The following is a 21,391-nucleotide window of genomic DNA, read 5'->3' on the forward strand; positions in this document are numbered from 1 at the left end:
AGCAAATCCAAATGCACTGAACAGAGCTAACTGAGTCCCACGGCAGTTCTAGAGAAAACAGTCACAGTATCCTCACTAGCCCATCTTTCTGAATTTCCTTTTCTCAGTTAGTTCAGCACTCTACACAGACGGCACCTTCACAGCAGCTACCTCTAAAAAGACCTCTCTGTGTTCACACAGCCTTGTTCAAAAAGGCTTGTTCAGCAGTTATTCAAGCCCTGTTAACACAAGATCAACAGCATTTTCATTTCTATAACAGAGGACTTCACTACACTGGTTGTATTGGTAATATCCTTGTCCAGGAAGCCTATTTCAACCCTTCATAGCGAGAGTCCACTATAATCATTTTCTGAACTTAATCCCTATACTGTCCAAGTCTTTGGAAACTTACCCTGCAAGTATCTATCTGTAACAGTACACAAACTTTTAGCACATGCCAAATGCCACCTCAGCTAACTGGGACTACAATGGCAGTAAAACAGAATTGCTTCAGGGATTAGAGTTAATCAAGCTGCTTCTAGTCTTCTTCCATGTTTGTGCTACTGTGCCTGTGGCTGAGGAGAGACCTTATCGCTCTCTACAGCTACCTGAAAGGAGGTTGTAGGGAGGTGACCGTCAACCTCTTCTCTCAGGTAACAAGTGACAGGATGAGAGCAAACAGCTTGGCCTCAGGTTGCACCAGGAGAAGTTTAGATTGGATAGTAGGAAAAATTTAGTCACCAAAAGGGTTGTCAAGCATTAGAACAGGCTGCGCAGGGAAGTGGTTGAGTCATCATTCCTGAAGGTATTTAAAAGATGTGTAGATGTGGCCCTGAGGGACATGGTTTAGTGGTGGACTTGGCAGTGTTAGGTTAATAACTGGACTCGATGATCTTAAGGGTCTTTTCCAACCTAAAAGATTCTATGATTATATGTAAATATGTTTATGAACCTGCATTCAAGACATGGCATTGAAATCAATGGAACCACTGAGTTTTGTGTCACTGACTCGAGGATTATGAGACTATTGCTGTGCATCTGACCATTTAAAAATTCACAGGACCAGTGCTGCCTCAATTCCTTTAAATATTAAGCCAGTTAAAGTATCTTAAACTAAATCTGAATGCTGAAAAAAAATGTTAAAGCATACCTTAGTATGTCCAAATGCTTCAGAATATATTTGCATTTGGTTTGCAACACGTTTACCTAGTACAATCATATGTGCACAGAAAGGTATGTGGCATTTTTCCATCTCTTAATTACTCTGTACAAATAATCCAATGACTGTTCTATAAAGCTTAATTCTCAACATTTGTTTTTAAAGCCCATGTTCGAAGATATCCACCAGACCTAGATGCCTGGGAAATTCTCCAAAGAGTGCCAGAAGCATTAATTAAAGCTCTAATCCTTAGGAAATCAGTGTCAATCACCTACATAAAAGCCAACAGTGCATCTACCTTTGCTTAAAACTGTATTTCCTTTCTTAAGAGGTAACATTGCAACGCACAGTATAATCTAAAAGCTAGTTCTCTCTACTTCTCTCTTCCTTTCTTTAAAATAGAAGCATATTTTCTGGCAATGATTTCTGTTTGCTTCTGTTGTGACTGTATCATAATTTGCATTTTCTGTTTTCCCATCAGATATTGTTAGGCTTTTCTATCAGTAAATGGAAAGATTCATAATTTACTCACTCTGTTCCTGATACAGGTCCAGCCATCAATCAAACAGGGGTGCTGAAAATGCAAAGTGAAATTGGCAGAAGAGACTAGAAGTTATCAAAAAAGATTTTATGGCTTGGAGGGTAATCCAATTTCCACATACTTCACATAGACACAGCATTACCCCTCAACTTTGAATTAAAATATTTTTCTACTTTTAAACCCTAGTTTTCAAAAAAAAAAAAAAAACAAACAAAAAACCCCAGCCCAAAACAAAACAAAAACCAAAACCAATCTCTAAATTTTCTGCAATTGAAATTTTGGCAGATACAAAGTTTGATTTGGGATTCCACATTTCAACTAAATGAAATTTTTAGGAGTGTTTCCTTTCTTTTAGCACTACAATGAGAAAAATCTATAAAATGTTTCACTAAAATGGAACCAACAGAAAAATGAAAATAAATATAATATTTTTGCCTATCCACAAACACAAAGAGGTAATAAATTAGAAACCTTTCCACACAAACATAAGCGTTTGTGCAATTAGGAATGTGCATTGTTATTCTTGGATACTTCACAGTCATGTTCTGGATTACATTGAAAATAAAAAGTTGCTTGTTTGAAAAAGTTTACTAAAAATCTGTCTTAGATTTTCCAAATATCTAAGTCAAAAGGCAAGAAAAGCTGGTTCAAATACTTAACAGGAAAATAAAATTATTCACCTTCTTCTGAACAAGAATAAAACTAGGGGTTTCATAAATTTTATTCTGGCTATGATTTTTTAGTGTCATCAGTTCTGTATCTGCATGTTCAAAGGAGTTTGCTTTGCATTTTTGAATGCATAAAGAGATGCTTTGATATTAAAGGTCAGTATTTTGGATACCATAAGCCTTCAGGTGTCCACTGAACTCAAGTGGAAGTTGTGCATCTTAAGCAGCCACAGGAAAAACACATATAATTACATTTAGAACTATGGACACATGTATTTCATACTGAAAGAGGATTAGTACCATTGCAGAGAAGTAAGATTTGTCAGATTGGGTCAGATGCCATTTGATGTGATTGCATGAGTTTGAGCTGTTTGTGGAGGCACATGCAAAATTCATAATTTGTTTTTCCTTTAAACAGCTAAAACATCATAACCAAAACCAGTAGGTTACTAAGGTTGCACAAACTTGTGAGAATTAGGAAGTCATAGCTTTATGGTTGCAAATTAAAACTCAGCTTTTCTGTGTCTATAAAATATATAGTACATGACATATATAACAGACCATACAAAGGCACACTGCTAAAGCCTGAAGATGGAAAAAATTCCCAACCATTTTTACAGAATGCATTTCCAGTTTTAATCAAAATTTAATCTTGAACAACATCTTCCAAGCATATGATCTTCAAGTAGCCCATACACACATCTATCTAAATACTCATGCTCAGCCAATGATGTTTACTTACGTCTTAAAAAACCATTATACAACTGTTTTTAAGTTTTATGTTCTTTCTTTTTTAACCATACCTTCTGATTTATGTGGTTAGTAGACTGATGTGTTGTGGGATAATTTCAGATATTTAGCAAAGGTTAAATGGATGTTGCTTCAAATCTGACAGGAATATGAGCAATTTTACTGGTTTAAATCACATCAAACAGCTGTGGTAAGAAGTCTAGTATATATATTACTATGCTATACTTTAAAATACTAATGGCATTGCACTGAAGCATAGCACAGAACTTACAAAAAACAAAAGGACTGAATTCAGTTCCAAAAGGGAAAGCATTCCTAGTGTACCTGAATGAAAGTGCAGAGAGCCTGAAATTTTATCTCTAACAACATGCTATTGCTATTTACAGAAGAATAAATACATTAAGCTTATTGTTTGCATAGCATGACAATAAGGCTAATTAAGTACCTCTTACTGCCACTGAACTTGAAAAGTACAAAAATACTCACTACAAAAGAAGAAACACTGAGTAGAAAATAAGCTCACAGGTACAGCCAAAGAGAGTAAATGGTTAGCATTTGTTAGTTGCTACTGTGGAGTTTCCACAGCTACTGGGAATTATCTTTCTTTTCTAATCCAGAGGAAATCTGAGGGAACCTCAGATACCATTGTGTGGTAACCACTGGCAAGCATTACAGATTTTATCTCAGCCACTGGCCAACTAACTGCTTGCATTTTAACATCAATTTTTCATTCAACTTTTTCTTCTTTAACTCATTCCTACAAAGGACAAGCTAATGCATTAACGCATAGATTAATAAAGAAATACAACACATTTGAACACGCCATATCTACTTTAAATAAAGAAGTTAGTTGTTCCTGCTCCTTGCAGGGGGGTTGGACAAGATGACCTTTAAAGGTCCCTTCCAACTCTAACCTTTCTATGATTCTATGATTCTAAGTTCAGGAATAGACACTAAATATATATTACCATGTCAGGAACAATTTTTTTGTAGTCTTTAAATCAAGTCACTGAAAAGAAGAATGTATTCCAGACGCAGTAAGTTGGAATAGAACCTGAAAGATGTTTTAATGAATAGTAAGAGAGCCCAACATATTTTAACAGCTATTTAATGAATTTCTCCTCCAAACAAGTCAACTTTAGGTGAGGGCCCTTGCATGCAGGTACTCTTCAACGTTACAAATTTCCACGTAAGCAAGGCCAAGTATAATTACCTACTTTGGCTTCCTGTATAAAAGAAAATGCACGACTCCATGAAATTCATGCTTTTTAAAATTAAAGTGCATTTTTTAGAACAAGAACAAATCTTCTAAATATGTGTGGGAAAGAAAAATATACCATGATTTTTCAGTACACAGAGAAAGTACACTGGATCAAGTTGCCAAAACCTAATCTGAAAGTGCAGATTCAGTTAAGGCTGGAAAACAAGAACCTGATTCACAGAAAAACAGCAATACGAAACAAATCTATCAGGATTAGTAGGCAACTACTCTCCACTCCACCCTAATTACCTTTGTACAGAGGGACAAGTATGTTCTGCGTTTTTGACCTTAAGAATGCTTGGCTTTAAGTTTGAATCTGATTATCATGATTGTCACATGTTTTATGTGCTGCTATCTGATTAATACTCACCCTACAACACTTACCTTCCAGAATCAAAGAAGACTGCTCATCCAGAACGAGAAGGAACTAATGACTAGAATATTGCTTGTAGCTACAGTTTATCACTTCAAATTTTTGCTACATAGATAAATAGAAACTAGTTCAGATGTGGCAAAACAAACGCTGTGGTCAAAGGAATATTCTACTTGGCTCTGATTTAAACTAGAAGAACATCAAGTATTGCAGGCCTATCTGATCTTCACGTGTCTTCTCAAATATCTGATTTCGTCATCACAGAGTGATAAGAGAGAAGAATAAAATTATTTTATGAAGCTCACCTTATAATTAGTTGTGCATCTGATTCCGTATTATCTCTATTAGTGTAACAATAATACAACTTAGAAGTAACCCTGATCTTGTATTACTGAAACCTTGCAAAGCTTGCAGAACTATCACAGGAATCCATTGGGATATACAACACAGTACATAATAATATACTTTCAACACTCACCTGCACAGAAACAAGTATTGCATGATCGATATACCGACTAGGACCTATTGTGATATATGCTTAATGAGAAGATTGTCTCTTGCAAAATGTTAGGAACCATCAAAACATACAATGCTAACACAATGACTAACTAGTGTGTGATGTCAAGATTGTCTCTTGCAAAATGTTAGGAACCATCAAAACATACAATGCTAACACAATGACTAACTAGTGTGTGATGACTAGTGTAACTGGCTGGCTTTGATCACAGGACGTCTTCATACACAACATTGATAGTTCCTCCCAAAGACCTAGGACTTCTGCTATATTCGCTGTAGTAAATCTGGTTGATTCACACAATAGATGTGTATTTGGCATTTTTCCTTCCCTGCTTGGTCTACTAGATTGTCTCTTGTTTGTCTGCAAACTGCTGTGGACGTAGACTTTTACTTTACAATTATTTTAGAGAAAGTGGCATCTTACACATAGAAACAGAAAATAAATTACAGAAAGAACCTACGTAGACAAATAAAGATTATGAATGGATTGTTTTGATTTATCACTTTAATGCAGAAATTCACACAGATTTGGTGAAAAGTTTCCGATTTCTTTTGATTAATTTTTTTGTTAATTACAGAAATCATATTTCAGGGTCATTTGCCAAAAGTCTTCTCCCTAATACCTCCCTTAAAATCTCCATTTAAAACCTTAAATTGTATTGATATGATTGCAAATTTCACTGCTTGGTGATAAAGGTAAGAAGTTTGGCTGAAGTACAGTTTCCTAAATATACTGAGAGACTTCCAGCGCACGGCCCCTTGGCATTACAAAGCCAAATACATTTTTCCAAATTCACACCATTTCTGAAATGGTGAAGGAAGAAAGCAGCAAGCTGTTTCACTCAAACCCTGCTAAAGAATGTCATTTCTGCATGCTTGTCCAAAGAAAGGGGCCTGATGTTCCAGATTTACACCCACCCTGGATGTTTCTACATTTCATTACACTTCTAAACAAGAAAGCAAGACAAGCATGTGGCTGCTGCTTCTGATATGCAAACTTCTTGGCACTATCCAGCACTACTTGCTGAAGTTCAGTAAAATTAATCACACTTTTAAGGTTTATGAAAGCAATCACTCTTTGAAAAGCTAATATAGACACCTCTCATTCTTTTGTGACACAACATGGATTAGTGCACACTTCAGTTTAGGACTAGTAATCTCAAAAACATTACCATATGAAGTACCTTACCCATTTTAACATATTTATCATCAGTGAATGATGATTCCTGCAAAAGTAAGGACTCCTCAAGCCGGCCTCATAATCACAAGGAGGTCACTGTAAACATCCTTTCTGAACAGGCAGAGCAGGGAGCACAGATTGCTACTAATGCACTGTTTTCCTCAGTCTTACTTGATCCCTCATCACAATTCTCCTACTAGAAAGACCCTGGGTACTTGCACTAGGCTTTCTTTCAGTGCTATTTCACCATTGCTGCCCTCTTTCTCCATACTGTTGTCTCTCCTCACTAATCTGCTGGTGTCTGTCTCTATTTCTTTTTTTTTTTTTCCCATCTGCTGTTCCCTTGTAAAATTACTTTCTTGACTCCTAATAATTATTTTTTTCTCCTTTTCTCTCTCCCCACAAAGCTGACAAGAAATCCCCAATGAAGAACCGAAATTAATGGTAAAGTGATCTAATAGAATGTTATAGAATTTTTTTAAAAATATTCAGAGCAGAGAGCCTGAGTTCAGGCTCTGGTGTAACAAAAGAGAAGGATAAAGAGTCTTCCTTGTGTCATGACACAATTGCTACTGGGTCCTTTAAAATTAAGAGAGAAATCTGGGAAGATATTTGCTCTCCCTGAAGGAGGCTGGCCCTTTGAAGTAAGAAAAGTGAAATAAAAAAAAATTCCTCTACCTACTGTACATGCAAACATCTACATCATGGTAAGAAAATTATTAAATTAGGCGTACACTGAAAGAGACTCCTAGCACCAATTTATATTTCCCAACTTATAAACAAATAAGTTTGTTTTTTAAAAAAATTAATAGTAATCAGCACTTATTCCTAGAAATTCCATATTGTTTTGTTAAGTTTTACTGAGGACTGGAAACAGCACCGGTGAGGCTGCTTTCTGCTGACACTAAATAAGCACTTAGTGAGGGTAAGCTAACTGTCATCCAAAATACAGGCTATATGTAAGGCCAATCAAGAATCTGAATTACAGAAATTATAGATGGTTGACTGGAGTCTAAATATAAGCTGATTCTAGGGTTTACTGTCTAGATTGTTACCCTATGTGATTACATATGTGTGAGACTGACTTGCAGTGACCCTAAGAAAAACAGCAAGAAAAACATTACTTTGCAGGTTGAATGCTCACTGCTAGAATCTGTGAACAGATAAATCATCATGTGTTTTATTCCTCCTGTATTCACAGAAATAGGGCTGTGGGTTTGGTTTTGCTAGTAATGAAACAAACAACTGCTTTTAAAAATACCTAACTCTTCTCAGTTTCTCATGGCAACGTTATGCAAGACCCTCAAAATTCCTCAAGTCAAAAAGGAGTTACATGATGCAAGAACATTTCAGGATAAACCATGCCATTTATTTTGCAGCACTTCTCCATGCTCATCCTTCATGCTTAAGTACTGGTAGTACTTAAGTTTTGCTTTATGAAGGTCTACTATGTCACTTTTGCAGTCTACAGTAAGTTTATCAATTTAGAAAATAAAGTTTTGTCTAAACCTATCAGTTGGTACATATCAAATTAAAGAATATCTTTCCTTTCTATCTAGGTGGAAAAAATTAAATTCTTTTTGTGTGAATGACTAGTTTTAAAAGCACACCATTAACTAGGAAAAACAAAGTTAGAATTACGACTTCTCTATATTTTCATTAATAATAAAGAGTCTTTTATTTGTAAGAGAGACAGAATTCAGACTTACTGTGCATTTGTTTGGCTTCTCTCCTGAGTGGACTCTCATGTGAATCAGCAGTTTATAACGGGCATTAAATGGCTTGTACCTTCGTGGGCACCCTGCCCAGAAGCAAGTGAAGTCCTCTCCCTTCCTCTGGTCTATATGAGTCTTCTCTATGTGCCGCACAAGTTCCTCTTGCTGGTCATACAGTGCACCGCAGTCAACCCAGCGACAGCAATGCTTGCCATTGAAATCGTCTAGCTCACTCTCTTCGTCAAGCAGGGAGCCTGGGGCAGACAGAGGCACAGGCAGCGGGTGAACGCAGCTGGGGAGGCTGTGCAGGTGCTGGTGCTGGTGAGCATGGTACGGTGGGGGTGGCCCTTGTGGAGGAGGCGGCGACAGCAGGGATGGAGGAGACAAGTCAACCGTGTGGCCCAAGAAGTCATCCAGCCGTTTATTTTTCAGGATGCCCACTGCCTGGTGGTCTGAGAGTGGCACGCGCTGCTGGATCACCATGTTACTTGTGGCAGCCATCTGCGAGCTGGCTTGCTCCAGCTGCTGCATCCGCTGGTACTCACCAGCCCCATTCTCGATGTACCCTGGGAAGGTGACATTGCCATTAGCCATGAGAAGGCCTTTCTGGGCAGCTGAAGTAGAGCAATTTTGGGATATACAGCTTCCTCTCACTCCCAAAAAATGTCCATAGACCTCAGGCTGTGGGGAGATGTTTGCTGGTGATGTCCTGGAGCTGTTGACATAGGCCAGCAGAGAGGTTGGAGATGTACGGATGATTGTATTGAAGTCGATCCCAATGCCGTCAGAGAGAGGAGATAGAGAGAGTGCCCTCTTTTTGGAGCGGACTGATTGAGATCGAGCTGAGGAATGGCGAGGACTGGAGTAAGAGGAATAGTTATTTTCCATGCCATGTAAGTAGGACGGTAATGAGTTAGAGATGCAGTTACTGGACATAGATGTTGCAGGTGAAAAATTCAGTAGGTCCCACAGCTCACTGCCATTTTGCAAATCTTGGTCAGGAGGAACAGAAGGAAGGGTCCTGTACCCCTGTGACCACTCTCGCTTAACACTCAAAGTGGACTGATTTTCTGACACGCCCAGCGCCGTAGAGGCCAGAGACTCACAAGACAAGAGCAACCTGGAGTAAAGGCACAATGAAGTAAGCAAGCAATTAGACAAATCAGTAGTTCAAACTTCTTATGCACATACTGCTATAAAATGTTTCCTCTACCTTCACACACACATAAAATTAAAGAAAGGCTACAAGTGAGAAAAGTTCTTTCTAATTCTAGGTACTCAACTTCAGCACTCTCAGTTAACGTCCTAGGAGGCATACACAGGCAATACACACGTAACAAAGTCGCTTAGGAAATCAAATTTAAAACTTCAAGATTTTGAAGAAAAGTTACTGTAAAGGTTCTTGATACATCACCGCAGAAATCAATGCAGATTTTTTCACGACCTGTTGTGTATATAGGTTTGTACTTCTGAAGCCAAAGCATTATGCTCCTCCCTTGTATGAAGCTCATATTGATCTGAGTTGACTATTACTTTTGCTGGCAAAGAACAGGAAGAAAACTGAAAGAACAAATATTTAACCTGAATGACTTTACCAATCGTAATGCATACAAATAGTATTCTCTACAGAAATAGCTCGTTTATAAATACAGATAGCATCTAACTTTACAAAACAAACAAAATAAATGAATAATGTAGAAGAACTGGTTGAAGGGGTTTATTTAGTTTTGATTTGATGATGTACCTGCCTACAAGTCAGCAATCAAATTTTTTCACGGAAGTGTATTCTTGCTGTTAACATTGTTTTTTCACAGAAATATTAAGAAACTTGTTTATAACGCAAAAGTCCTAATCATAGCTTAAAAAAAAAAGAACTCATAAGCTCTTAACAAAATTGTTTTCTACAGAAAGGTATAAAAAGGAAATACAAGCATATCAGGGTCCATGATTCATGGCTCTAAATACCGAATAGAGGTCAAGCGGATTTATGTCTTCGTGTTTCCAGTTCACACTTTGGCAGACTTGGACTTCCTGCCAGCCAGTGGTGCTATCTGTGTATTAATTTCTATTTTTAAGGGGCTCTAACAGTAGGAAGAACCAGGTATGTATGTAGATAAACCTGGAAATCTTATACACACAGAAGCTTCCGCATCTTATGTTTTGGGGGTTAATTCCTGGGTTTATTATTTTCATAATACACTTTTGAAGAAGCATAGAATTTCAATGCTGAACTAAGTACATAGGAAATGTGGTTTCTCTTCTAAATCTAAACTGCATTTTTGAAGGTAGGCAAGTCAATCACTGCTTCTCAGCTTGACACACAAAAAACAAGATACACAATTGTTCCTCCTATAATACAAAGGCTTCAGGAGGTCAAATTAACTATAAAAAAGAAAGATACTAAATGCTAAAATATCAGCGTCAAAAACCATTTCTTAAAGCTCCAAGTAAACAGCATATGAAATATTTAGATGCAATAGTCATGTAGGCAAGGAATAATGTATTATTATTTACAAGGGTAAGTTTACTGCACATTTTTATATTGCTATGAACTTCAAATTCCTAAAAGAGAAAGTACGTGCCATAAAGAAAGTTAATAAAAAAAAAATCCATCTCTTCTTTGATGCAAACAGTTACAGCAAGCACCTTTGAGGAGCACTTCTACCTATTTCACTTGCCTTTTTTTTTTTTTTATAGGGAAGCAAGTTTTCATGTCTACTCAGGGTAAGCTATATTGCTCCTATTCTTCTGCAAGATTTTCTTATAGACATTGCTTCAGGAAACAAGGATCCATGGGACAGATTTGTTAAGGCTCATAGTTGCATCGTGTGTCTGCACCACAGCCCTACTGCAGTGAATGCAGCTTTGGTGGAAACATATTTTGGACTGGATAATCCACTGAGATTTGTGGATTATGTTTCAATTAGATCAGCAAGGTTGAAATAATATATGAAAACACTAGGTAAAGTCATTCAGGCCGGAAAAATGTATATGGCTTTCTATATTCAGTTCTAGCTACAGAGGTTAAAGACGAAAAATCAGTGTTTTTGTTGTCTTAGTCTGCCCACTACATCAGTAGTCCCTGAGTGATGGGCTTTCTCCTACTGCTTAATATTACAGCATTTTCCAGTACTTGAGAATCAACCAACATGAAGAAAGAAAAGTCAGTTTGCAGTGACTTTTGGTTTAACAACACAACCCAGTCATTGCCAAAGAGCTGGAGGGGAGGAACTGGTGCTCAGGGCTCTGTGTCTGCCCCTTCAACCTCTTTTTGTCTAGAGAGGAGGCTTAGCACAGGCTGGGGGAGACAGGAAGCCATTTGCAGATGCGATGCCTGCGCACTGAGACAGCTCATGAGCAGCAAAAATGTAGCTTTAAGTATCACCCAGCCTTGCTGTCTTGACCTATGGGATAGACAGGTAAAACGCTGCTTTGCTCAGGATACTTGCTTGGTAACAGATGGTTGATTTGTATCAGAGTAAGAAACATCCTGTTCAGATTGAATGTCAGTATAGGGTACTGTTGTCTAACGTCATCAGTCTCTAAATGGCGCTTTCAAAACAGCACACTGAAGAAAAGCACAATTAACACGCTGACTACAATCGGCATTGAGAGGAATGAGAAAAACGAGATCACTATACCTGTAAGATTTATACATAAACAGATAATTATTTGTGAAAAAAAAAAAATCAGGCTGTTGGCTCTGTTATCAAAGGGCTTTGTTAAACCACAGTTCATTACAGGGCAGTTAAATCATGTTAGTATGCTGTGACCCCACATGCAGATCCACAGTCTTCAATAGAGCAAGAAAAGTAAGGAAGGTTTGATTTTTCCACGCTACGCTACATCTATTTATGTCTGGAAGTATTTTTTTCCAGAATGATTATTTACATTTTTATTTTACCTTTTATAAGTAGGGGGAAAAAAATCATGCATCAATGTAACAAATCTATTTTTGTAATGTCAAGAGTTTCAATCAGATGTATAGCAGGACCAGCATCATTCAAGAAGCTACTAATGCCTAATACAAAGGGACAGACTCATTAGTGAAGCTGAAGAAAAACTGCATTTTAAAAGTCTCATAACAAGCCCAGAATTCCAAGTATACAATAAGTAGGAGCCAGATAATCTGAAGAAGTCTGGTTCTCACTTAAGCCCTAAATTCAAAAGTAACAAAGATTCCAGCTCCCAAAACAAAGAAAAATTCTTCAAAACCCAGTCCAGACAATGACTAAGTAGTTTTCTGAGGGAAAATAAATATACCTAATATGAAAATAAAGGGCCAGCTATACCACTATGCCAGATCCTCAGATGGTATTAATTGGCACGTCTGCTTGTTGTAATCAAAACCAGGTGTGAGTTTGGACCAGATCTTTTATGAACATTTACAAGAGATTCCTGCAATTACTTTCTACTCTCCCTCTGTGTACAGAAGACATAGTGTCAAGTATAATCCAGAATGTTAAACATAAAAATGGGAGAGCGAAAACTTTGTTTTCTTATCTTTTTGCATGGTCTTCTGTTTCACTAGCCAAGAACTCTTTGCTTTTTCATAGGTCCTCTTCTGACTTGCATCAAAGTAAATGGCAGTATTTCAAGCAGCATAACTGAATACTCTGAAAAGGTTTTGGGGAAACTTCCAAAAAAGATGGGGGAAGGTTTTACCCCTCATGGTCTACAGACCAAAATCTGATATTATCTGTAGCAAAATTCCAATTTTGCCAACTTTCTTCTTTCTTCCATCAGTAAAAATCAAGACGAATTGTTTTGGTTTGGGTCAATTCAGCAAATAATCTGGTTTGGATTGAGCTGCCAGAGCACAGTTCATGATGCCTGGGAGATACAATCTAGAGAAGGCATTTAGCCCATGAAGGATTACGGAGTCAGCTTAAGCAACTAGTTTAGGCAAATACAGTTTATTGCTAAAGCAATTAAAAAAACAAAAGAAAAGGTGTTTCAACAATCTGTGAATTAAAATCTGACTTTAAACTTTTTTTTTGCCCCATAAAATAGTCAATTTGAGAGCAAAATTGCTGAAATGGACATTCCTTGTGTGACAAACTGATTTTATAACATTTTCATTGATAAATCATTAAGAGACTCCAGGGACACCAGAGCCTCAACTCTGCTAGAGTTTCAACTTCAGTTCACCCTTAGTAAATGTTTCTTTAAAATAAAAACAAAAATGTATAATTCAGTCCTGACATAGGATACCCAACCACACATATAAAAATAACAGTGTTTGGAACCATACAGGCACATCTAAAACTTAAGTAAGTAATATTTTAATAAGTAAGGATATTTTAATATCATCAGTTTTGTTCTGTCTCAAAGGTGTGTCTCTGGATTTGTCATCATCTTAGCACTGAAAGGTTTTCCCTGATCTTTCTATATAGGCAGAATAATTAATCTTGTAAACTGTCCTGGGAGACTCAGTCTTCATAACTGAACTGACACAAATGTCACAACTATCTTACAGTAGAGTAAAGCAAGGTGTTCTCGCAGTCACATAACACTAATTCTAATTATTTCAGGAATGTTCCTTGGCTTGTAATAATGGTATAGTGAAATGGAAACTGTTTTGAGAATAAAGACTCTTGTGGCCTTTTGTAAACAAGAACAGTTGCATTTCAACTCAGTGGGCAACTATTGTATGAGTCACATCTACAAAAGGGGGAACATAGCTTCTCACTGCATGTTTAACTAATATTCAGGGATATGCTTAATGTACTTGTATGGACATTGTCTAAATAACTATTTTCCCTTCATTTATGTTTGTCTACAAACTGATAGCCATAATCTCAAAAGTTATTTAAGCATTTAACAATTAATTAAGAAATATTTATCAGTCGTTTAGTAATACAAAAAAGGCAACATCTACAGGGAGAGGCCATAGTTTTTATTAAACTACCCACCAGAGCTAGGAAAATGGACAAATTTTCAGGCACACAAGTCTAGCACAGATAAAGTTAACTGCTGGTTCAGTGCAGTCTGGGACCAATTGACATGATTAACTTAACTATTTAAACAATTAAACAATTAGAAAGCAAAGGCATTTGATGAGGAGAGAGGAATGTTAGCAAGGCATTTAAGTTTTAACAGAAAAGCCCTATCAAATATAGAAAAAGTGGCCAAATTTCACCCTTGACTTGATTGATCTGAACAGTGTGACCATAGCTGGCATGAATTAAATTGTGTTCAATTGAATTTCCCATGGCACAACAGAGTATCATTTAGGCCATTTTAATCATCAGAAAGGTTGCATTCAAATTACAAGAGAATTAAAATACCCTCTTGTTAAAGTACTATATATGAAAAAGTAACTCAAGACCTTGAATCTGCTGGAGAAGTACTCAGGCTGGAAGCATCCATAGACCTCTGTAAGCTAGGGCTGATCTGGCTGCATGCTGTCGAAACCTGATTAGCAGGAGGTGAAACAGCTCCCAGCTGCTGAACTGTCATGGGACTGCTGGTGACTATTACACTGTTGCAGCTGCCTTTTCCAACGGACTTGCACTGGGGTCCATAAGCAAGACCTCCTAAAAATAAACGAGGCATGTTAGTATTCATCTCCCGGGAACTTGTGATGAGGCCACAGCACTCACATCACTTTGCAAAGCAGGAAAAGTGACTGGAACCGAGTATCCTCAGATGAGGGTGGAACAGGGGACCAACACAAGGATTTTGCAAACTTATCCAAACACAAAAAGCAATATTGTAAAGGGGAATTATTAAATTTTGCATGTTTAAAACACGTGCTGAAGTACATAAACTACAGACCAGGCATCACAGATAAACATCAGAAAAAACACTGCTGGAAGAGAACAGGCAGAAGAGCAGCCCTCAGCTGAGGGATGGACAAGCTGTAAGTGCACCTTTCTCTGAAGGAGGGAACAGAGAACTCAAGGAGGCTGCAGGAACACCACCATGCCTTGAACCCTACCAAATCCCACAGCTCCAAGCCATTGGAAGCCCTTCCATCATTCTTACCACTAGCCATCCAAAAAGCACAGGGGCTGGTGACATGCCTGCAAATTGCAATACCTGTAAAAGGTCCGGTGTGGCGAAGTGCACAGGCTGCATAGTTTCCCTTGCAGAAGAAGAGCTACAGCTGGAACCCAGCATTCCTGAGGCCTGGGGAGAGGAATTTGAGCTGCATCGAGCACAGAAGCATCCTAGACTTTCTTTAAAAGGCCACAATCTGCCGTTAATCACTTCTGCCCTGACTCAAACTGATGGCTATTACACAGTAGCACGAGATGACTACAGAGGTAGCTGGCAAGTGGGACCTATCTGCAAAATGCTGTGGCCTTTGTGTTATGATTTAGGTCTGTCGTGGTTTTGTTTAGTAGGGGGGGGGCCTAAGGTGGTAGCTTCTGTAGGAAACTGCTAGAAGTCGCTCCCCTTTGTTCAGGGGACTTGGCAAGGCCTAGGGCGGACCCACTGCTGGCCAAGGCCGAGCCGATTGGTAGCAGAATGTCTCGTGATAACGCCTCTGCGATAACGTATTTAAGAATGGGAAAACAGAAAAAAAAAGAGAGAGGAGAGAAGATGTGAAGGAGCTGAGCGGGGGCAGAGGCGCAGAGGGGGAGGCGCAGGCCTCATGGGCCTTGCAGGCCTCACCCTCTGGCCTCTCGCCAGGCAGCCGATTGGGCCCGACTCGGTCCAGCCTGGCTGCAAGAAGTAGAAAGGAGATGAGAAGTGAATAAGATGTAAAAAAGATCCTGAGAGACATCTACCAGCCTGTTGTGAGGAACGGCTGCAGATGCCAAGGTCAGTGAAGAAGGAGGGGGAGGAGTAATGCGGCTCCTGGCCAAGATTCCCCTGCAGCCTGTGGTGACCACCATGGTGGAGCAGGTTGTCCCCCTGCAGCCCATGGAGGTCCACGGAGGAGCAGAGATCCACTTGGAGCCCGTGAAGGACCCCGTACCGGGGGAGGTGGATGCCTGAAGGCAGCTGTGGCCCGTGGAGGGCCCGCTGGGACAGCTGTTCTAGAGGGACTGCACCCGTGGAAGAGATGACCCACGCTGGAGCAGTTCCACGAAGGACTGTGGCCCGTGGGAGGGACCCCACGCTGGAGCAGGGGAGGAATGTGAGGAGTTCTTCCCCCAACCATGAAGCAGCGGCGTGAAACAACATGTGATGAACTGACTGCAACCCCCATTCCCTCTTCCCCTCTATGCCGCTCGGGAGGGGAAGGTAGTAGAGATAATGTTAAGCTTGGGAAGAGGGAGGGGTGGGGGGAGGTTATCTTGTTCTCTGTCTCATTATCCTGCTCTTTGTAGTAATAAATGAATAGTTTTCCCCAAGTTGAGTCTGTTTTGCCTGTAACGGTAACTTTAAGGATTTCTCCCTGTCCTTATCTCAAACCTTGAGCCGTTTTTCCTTATATTTTCTCTCCCTGTTCTCTCGGAAGGTGGGGGGAGTGAGAGAGAGACTGCGTAGTCTGGTCCTGATCAGGGCTGAACTACGACAAGGTCACAGATTGGTGCTTTACAAGATCCCCTGCATTAAAACCATCACGATGAAAAAGTCAAAATGCAGGTCATAACATGGAAGTTCTTGGATATCTAGTTCTTGGATATCTATGTCTTGGATATCTACTTTATCCATCTATCTTGGAATTCTCATCACAGTTGGAAATTGATAATTCATATTTCTAGCTGTTTCCCTGTGTTCAGACTACTCCCCAAAGCAGGACAGCAACATCAGGACAAATAGTGAAAAGTACTTCAATTTAAACCATATTCTAAACAAAATCTCCTTTTGGCTTGGTTGTACAACTCACACACTAGTTTTTCTTAAGGATGTTTAAATGGGCTGTGAACTTCACTAAGATGTATGTTAAGACACTTATGGCACTAACAGTCACAGGAAGAAAATTCAAATCCTTCAATCTCCTCCAGACCAAAGAAATTTATCTTAAAAATTTGCAATTCACCCCAGAAATTTCAAATTATAGCTTTTTTTTTTCAAAAAAGAAAAGAAAACAGGTATGTTTGTTCTTGTTTCAGAGGTCTCTCCCTTCTTTTCAAACTGTTCGTCTTTTCTTTGATGAATTAGTAGTATCTCACATATTTGAGTGGCATATACATGATTCTCAGTCCACTGAGATCCTAAGTGCTTTGTAAATTCATGTACAGATGCTACAAGTTGATTGCATGATCCACCACTAAAATGTACTCCTTAGGATGAAATATGGCAGCCGTTTAAGGAAAACAACTTACTCATCACTACTACTTTGAAACATAAGTGTAGAATACAGCATCTGTCTGAAAACTCAAGGGTAAGGAAAGAAGAAAACATTTAATAACCTACCCTGAAATTTAGCCAGAAAGACTAGAAATCTAGGAGCATAAACATGTCAGGAGAATTCTTTCTACTGCACTTAACTCCATTGTGAGTACCAGAAAAAAAAGCTTTTAAGCTTTGTAGGATTACGGTCCATTCTTACTAAAGATGTCCAATTAAATCAAAAGAGTAAGAGAAGGCATTTTACTTTCTTTCCTGTGCAGCAGTTTGTATTTTGAACTCACTAAAGCTGAATTAGTGTGCTACTCCACAGCTGCTTTTATAATGTTACAGAGTACTAAAATGGAATCAGCTAGCAAAACTTAGACAAAAAGCCTAAGTTGCCTCTGGTAATGATATGAATGCTACTCCTCTTCGCAAAAGGGTGGGTGGGATGAAGTTAAGAATTTACATGACACATTCACATTACATAAAATGCCTAATATTACATAATATGTCTATATGTGTGTGTATATTACATATGTTCAGTCAGCTGTTTTTCAGAAAAGTTTCTTCACTGTGTAGAACCAAAGGCTTTCTGCACCAAAGGATGTAAAAGAGAGGGAAGTTTGCTGTAATAACATAAGAAACCCATCTGGTTTTGACAGTGAAACACAGTTGTAATGCTTGTAAAGACTATTTAAGAAGATGTAAACCTATTATTTACCATTAGAAAAAGCAGCTCTACCATAAAAATGTACCAAATATACACTGACTCTTCCCTGGATGATACCATAATGCCCTTCACTCATAAGCCACCTTCAACAAATTTCAGTGGTAATAATAACATCTACTTTATTATATCCAGGAAATCAAGGGCTGTGCACTTGTCAGATTTTCATTCAGGGACAGACCATATGTCACCTAGTTGGGTCAAGTAACAGCCTGCAACCCTAGAGTAAAATTGCTATTTATACATTACTAAATCTGAGCTGCTTGTAAATTAATTTCTTCATCTGTGAGGATGAAGGTCAAAGATGGTAAGGTCACTGGTCACCGGAATAAAACAAGAAAAGGAGTACTTTGGAGAGACTGTATTACTGGGTTGACAGACAAAAGTAATGCAAGACTCTGGTCTGATAAACATTTGCCTAGACATTTTTCTGATGCAGAAGTGGAAGAAAAAGGTTTTGTTCTTTTTATCACTGATAAACATTTGCTGTTATGGGGAAAAATGACAATTCTTCTACTTAAAACACAAGGGAGAGGGCTGGAATGGGGAAAGAAATTATCAAGAAAGAAGCTGCCATCAGCTCCCATTGTAGAAGACTACTGCTATGAAAAGCAAAGCCATAACATGATGACTGGAAGAGAGAGAACATAACCCCCATTTTTAAAAAGGGGAACAAGGAAGACCCAGGCAACTACAGGCCGGTCAGCCTCACCTGTGTGCCTGGCAAGGTCATGGAGCAGATACTCCTGGAAACCATGCTAAGGCACATGGAGAGCAAGGAAGTGGTTGGTGACAGCCAACATGGCTTCACCAAGGGCAGATCATGCCTGACCTATTTGGTGACCTTCTATGATGGGGCAACAGCATCGGTGGACAAGGGACGAGCAACTGACATCATCTACCTGGACTTGTGCAAAGCTTTTGACACTGTCCCGTACAACATCCTTCTCTCTAAAGTAGAGAGACATGGGTTTGATGGACAGACCACTCGGTGGATAAGGAGTTGGCTGGATGGCCGCACTCAGAGAGTGGTGGTCAACGGCTTGATGTCCAAGTGGAGAACAGTCATCAGCGGTGTCCCTCAGGGGTCCGTTTTGGACCCGGCCCTGTTCAACATCTTTGTCGGCGACATGGACAGTGGGATAGAGTGCACCCTCAGCAAGTTTGCCAATGACACCAAGCTGTGTGGTGCTGTTGACATGCTAAAAGGGAGGGATGCCATCCAGAGGGACCTTGACAGGCTGCAGAGGTGGGCCCGTGCCAACCTCATGAAGTTCAACCAGGCCAAGTGCAAGGTCCTGCACCTGGGTCATGGCAATCCCAGGCACAAATACAGGCTGGGCAGAGAATGGATTGAGAGCAGCCCTGTGGAGAAGGACTTGGGAGTGCTGGTGGATGAGAAGCTTAACATGAGCCAGCAATGCGCCCCTGCGGCCCAGAAGGCCAACTGCATCCTGGGCTGCATCAAGAGGAGCATGGCCAGCAGGTCCAGGGAGGTGATTCTGCCCCTCTACTCTGCCCTGGTGAGACCCCACCTGGACTACTGTGTCCAGTTCTGGAGCCCCCAATATAAGAAGGACATGGACCAGTTGGAGAGGGTCCACAGGAGGGCCATGAAGATGATAAGAGAGCTGGAGCACCTTTCCTATGAGGACACACTGAGAGAGTTGAGTATGTTCAGCCTGGAGAAGAGGAGGCTCCAGGGAGACCTGATAGCGGTCTTCCAGTACCTCAAGAGGGCCTACAAGAAAGATGGGGAGAGACTGCTCAGTAGAGCCTATTGTGATAGGATGAGGGATCATGATTTTAAAATAGAGGCAGGTAGATTTAGACTGGATATTAGGAAAAAATTTTTTACAATGCGAGTTGTAGAACACTGGAACAGGTTGCCCAGAGAGGTGGTGGATGCCCCATCCCTGGAAACGTTCAAGGCCAGGTTGGATGAGGCTCTGAGCAACCTGATCTAATTGAAGCTGTCCCTGCTTCTTGCAGGGGGGTTGGACTAGATGACCTTTGAAGGTCCCTTCCAATCCTAACCATTCTATGATTCTATGATTCTATGATTGTAACATTTTATCCAGTGTTTCATACAGGCATAAATGTGCATAAAGACCATCATTAATACCTCATCTGTGCCCTGGAGGTCACTGAGCAGTATTAATTTGACCTGAATCAGGCATAAGCATACAGTCACATGTCCATCAAGCTAAGTCAGCGTACAAGGTTGGAAGCTTACGCTAGCTTTAAGCCAGCTGCAGGAGTACAGATCACATCTGATCTAGCATAAAGTTAAATGAGTGCAACATGGACATATGACCTGGCATAAGCCTGCTGCTAGACGACAAGCCATCAGAAAACATGTTCAAAAGCCTTCGATTGATGTGAACTGGCAGAATGACTATGTCCCACACCAGCATTTGGCATCATATGCCCACAGTGCAAGAGGAGCCCTCAAGTCCAGGTTTGCTGTATCATTGAGCCAAAGCCGGAAAGGACAACCAGGTAATACTTAATGTCTTGAATACACACCAGCTGAGAAAAATGGGAATCTTTTTGGATGACATCAGTGGGTTTTGAATGAGGTTGGAGATTCTGAGAAAAATACACGGACCTAATATTTTAAGTGAGCAAGAGAAGCAATGTATTTTCTTACATACTAATATTTAAATCAGGAGACAGTCCAGTAAAGGCAACAATAGTTGAGGAGGTGGAATCAGTCCTGAGCTGGCTCGCAGGAAAAGCTACAGTTGCTTAGCATGTCATTTATTCCAAATAAACATATTATGAATAAATCAAACTGCTCTTTCTCAATAACTAACCATAGTAGTTAACAAGTATAAGCAGTAAAAATACTTTATGGAAATACTTGAATCCATTCACTTCCTCAGTCATTAGTTTGCCTATTTTCCTTGTTTATTTTCTATAGTTGGTTAATAGCTAAGCTTCACTCATCCTCAACATGCAAAAATATTTCACTGCAATCTTCTGAAGAACATCCAAAGAATACAGAAAAATAAAACTACTTTAATTTAGGTACACTGAATTTCATATGAGATTCTCTTAATTTATATCACACTCATGCTTTCTGGAGGCAGGGTCCAATATTAAATTATTTCAATTTGAACACATTTTCTTTTATCAGATATTGATTGAAAATCAACCAATTTCTTTGTCTACTTGTCCAAATCAAAAGTAGTAACTTTTTAACTCTGCCAAGTAACTTAGGTTAGAAAATGAAACTGCTTCACCAAAACTTTGAAATTGTAAACAATGCTTCTGATGTGT

The 21,391-nt window shown here is 39.4% G+C and overlaps 1 protein-coding gene across 2 annotated transcripts in view; it reads right to left on the bottom strand.

The window, feature by feature from the left end:
- GLIS3 (GLIS family zinc finger 3) overlaps window positions 1–21,391 on the bottom strand; it is a 171,695-nt gene that overhangs the window by 118,207 nt on the left and 32,097 nt on the right. For both annotated transcript variants that reach the window (XM_086769925.1, XM_086769926.1), the window contains exons 2-3: window positions 14,474–14,681; window positions 8,137–9,262 (exon numbers count right to left, since the gene is read on the bottom strand). In XM_086769925.1, the coding sequence (XP_086626051.1) occupies window positions 8,137–9,262; window positions 14,474–14,681 (1,334 nt within the window). The remainder of the gene's footprint in view (window positions 1–8,136; window positions 9,263–14,473; window positions 14,682–21,391) is intronic.

This window comes from Chlamydotis macqueenii, chromosome Z (assembly GCF_036417535.1).
Source record: "Chlamydotis macqueenii isolate bChlMac1 chromosome Z, bChlMac1.mat, whole genome shotgun sequence".
Lineage (NCBI taxonomy): Eukaryota > Metazoa > Chordata > Aves > Otidiformes > Otididae > Chlamydotis > Chlamydotis macqueenii.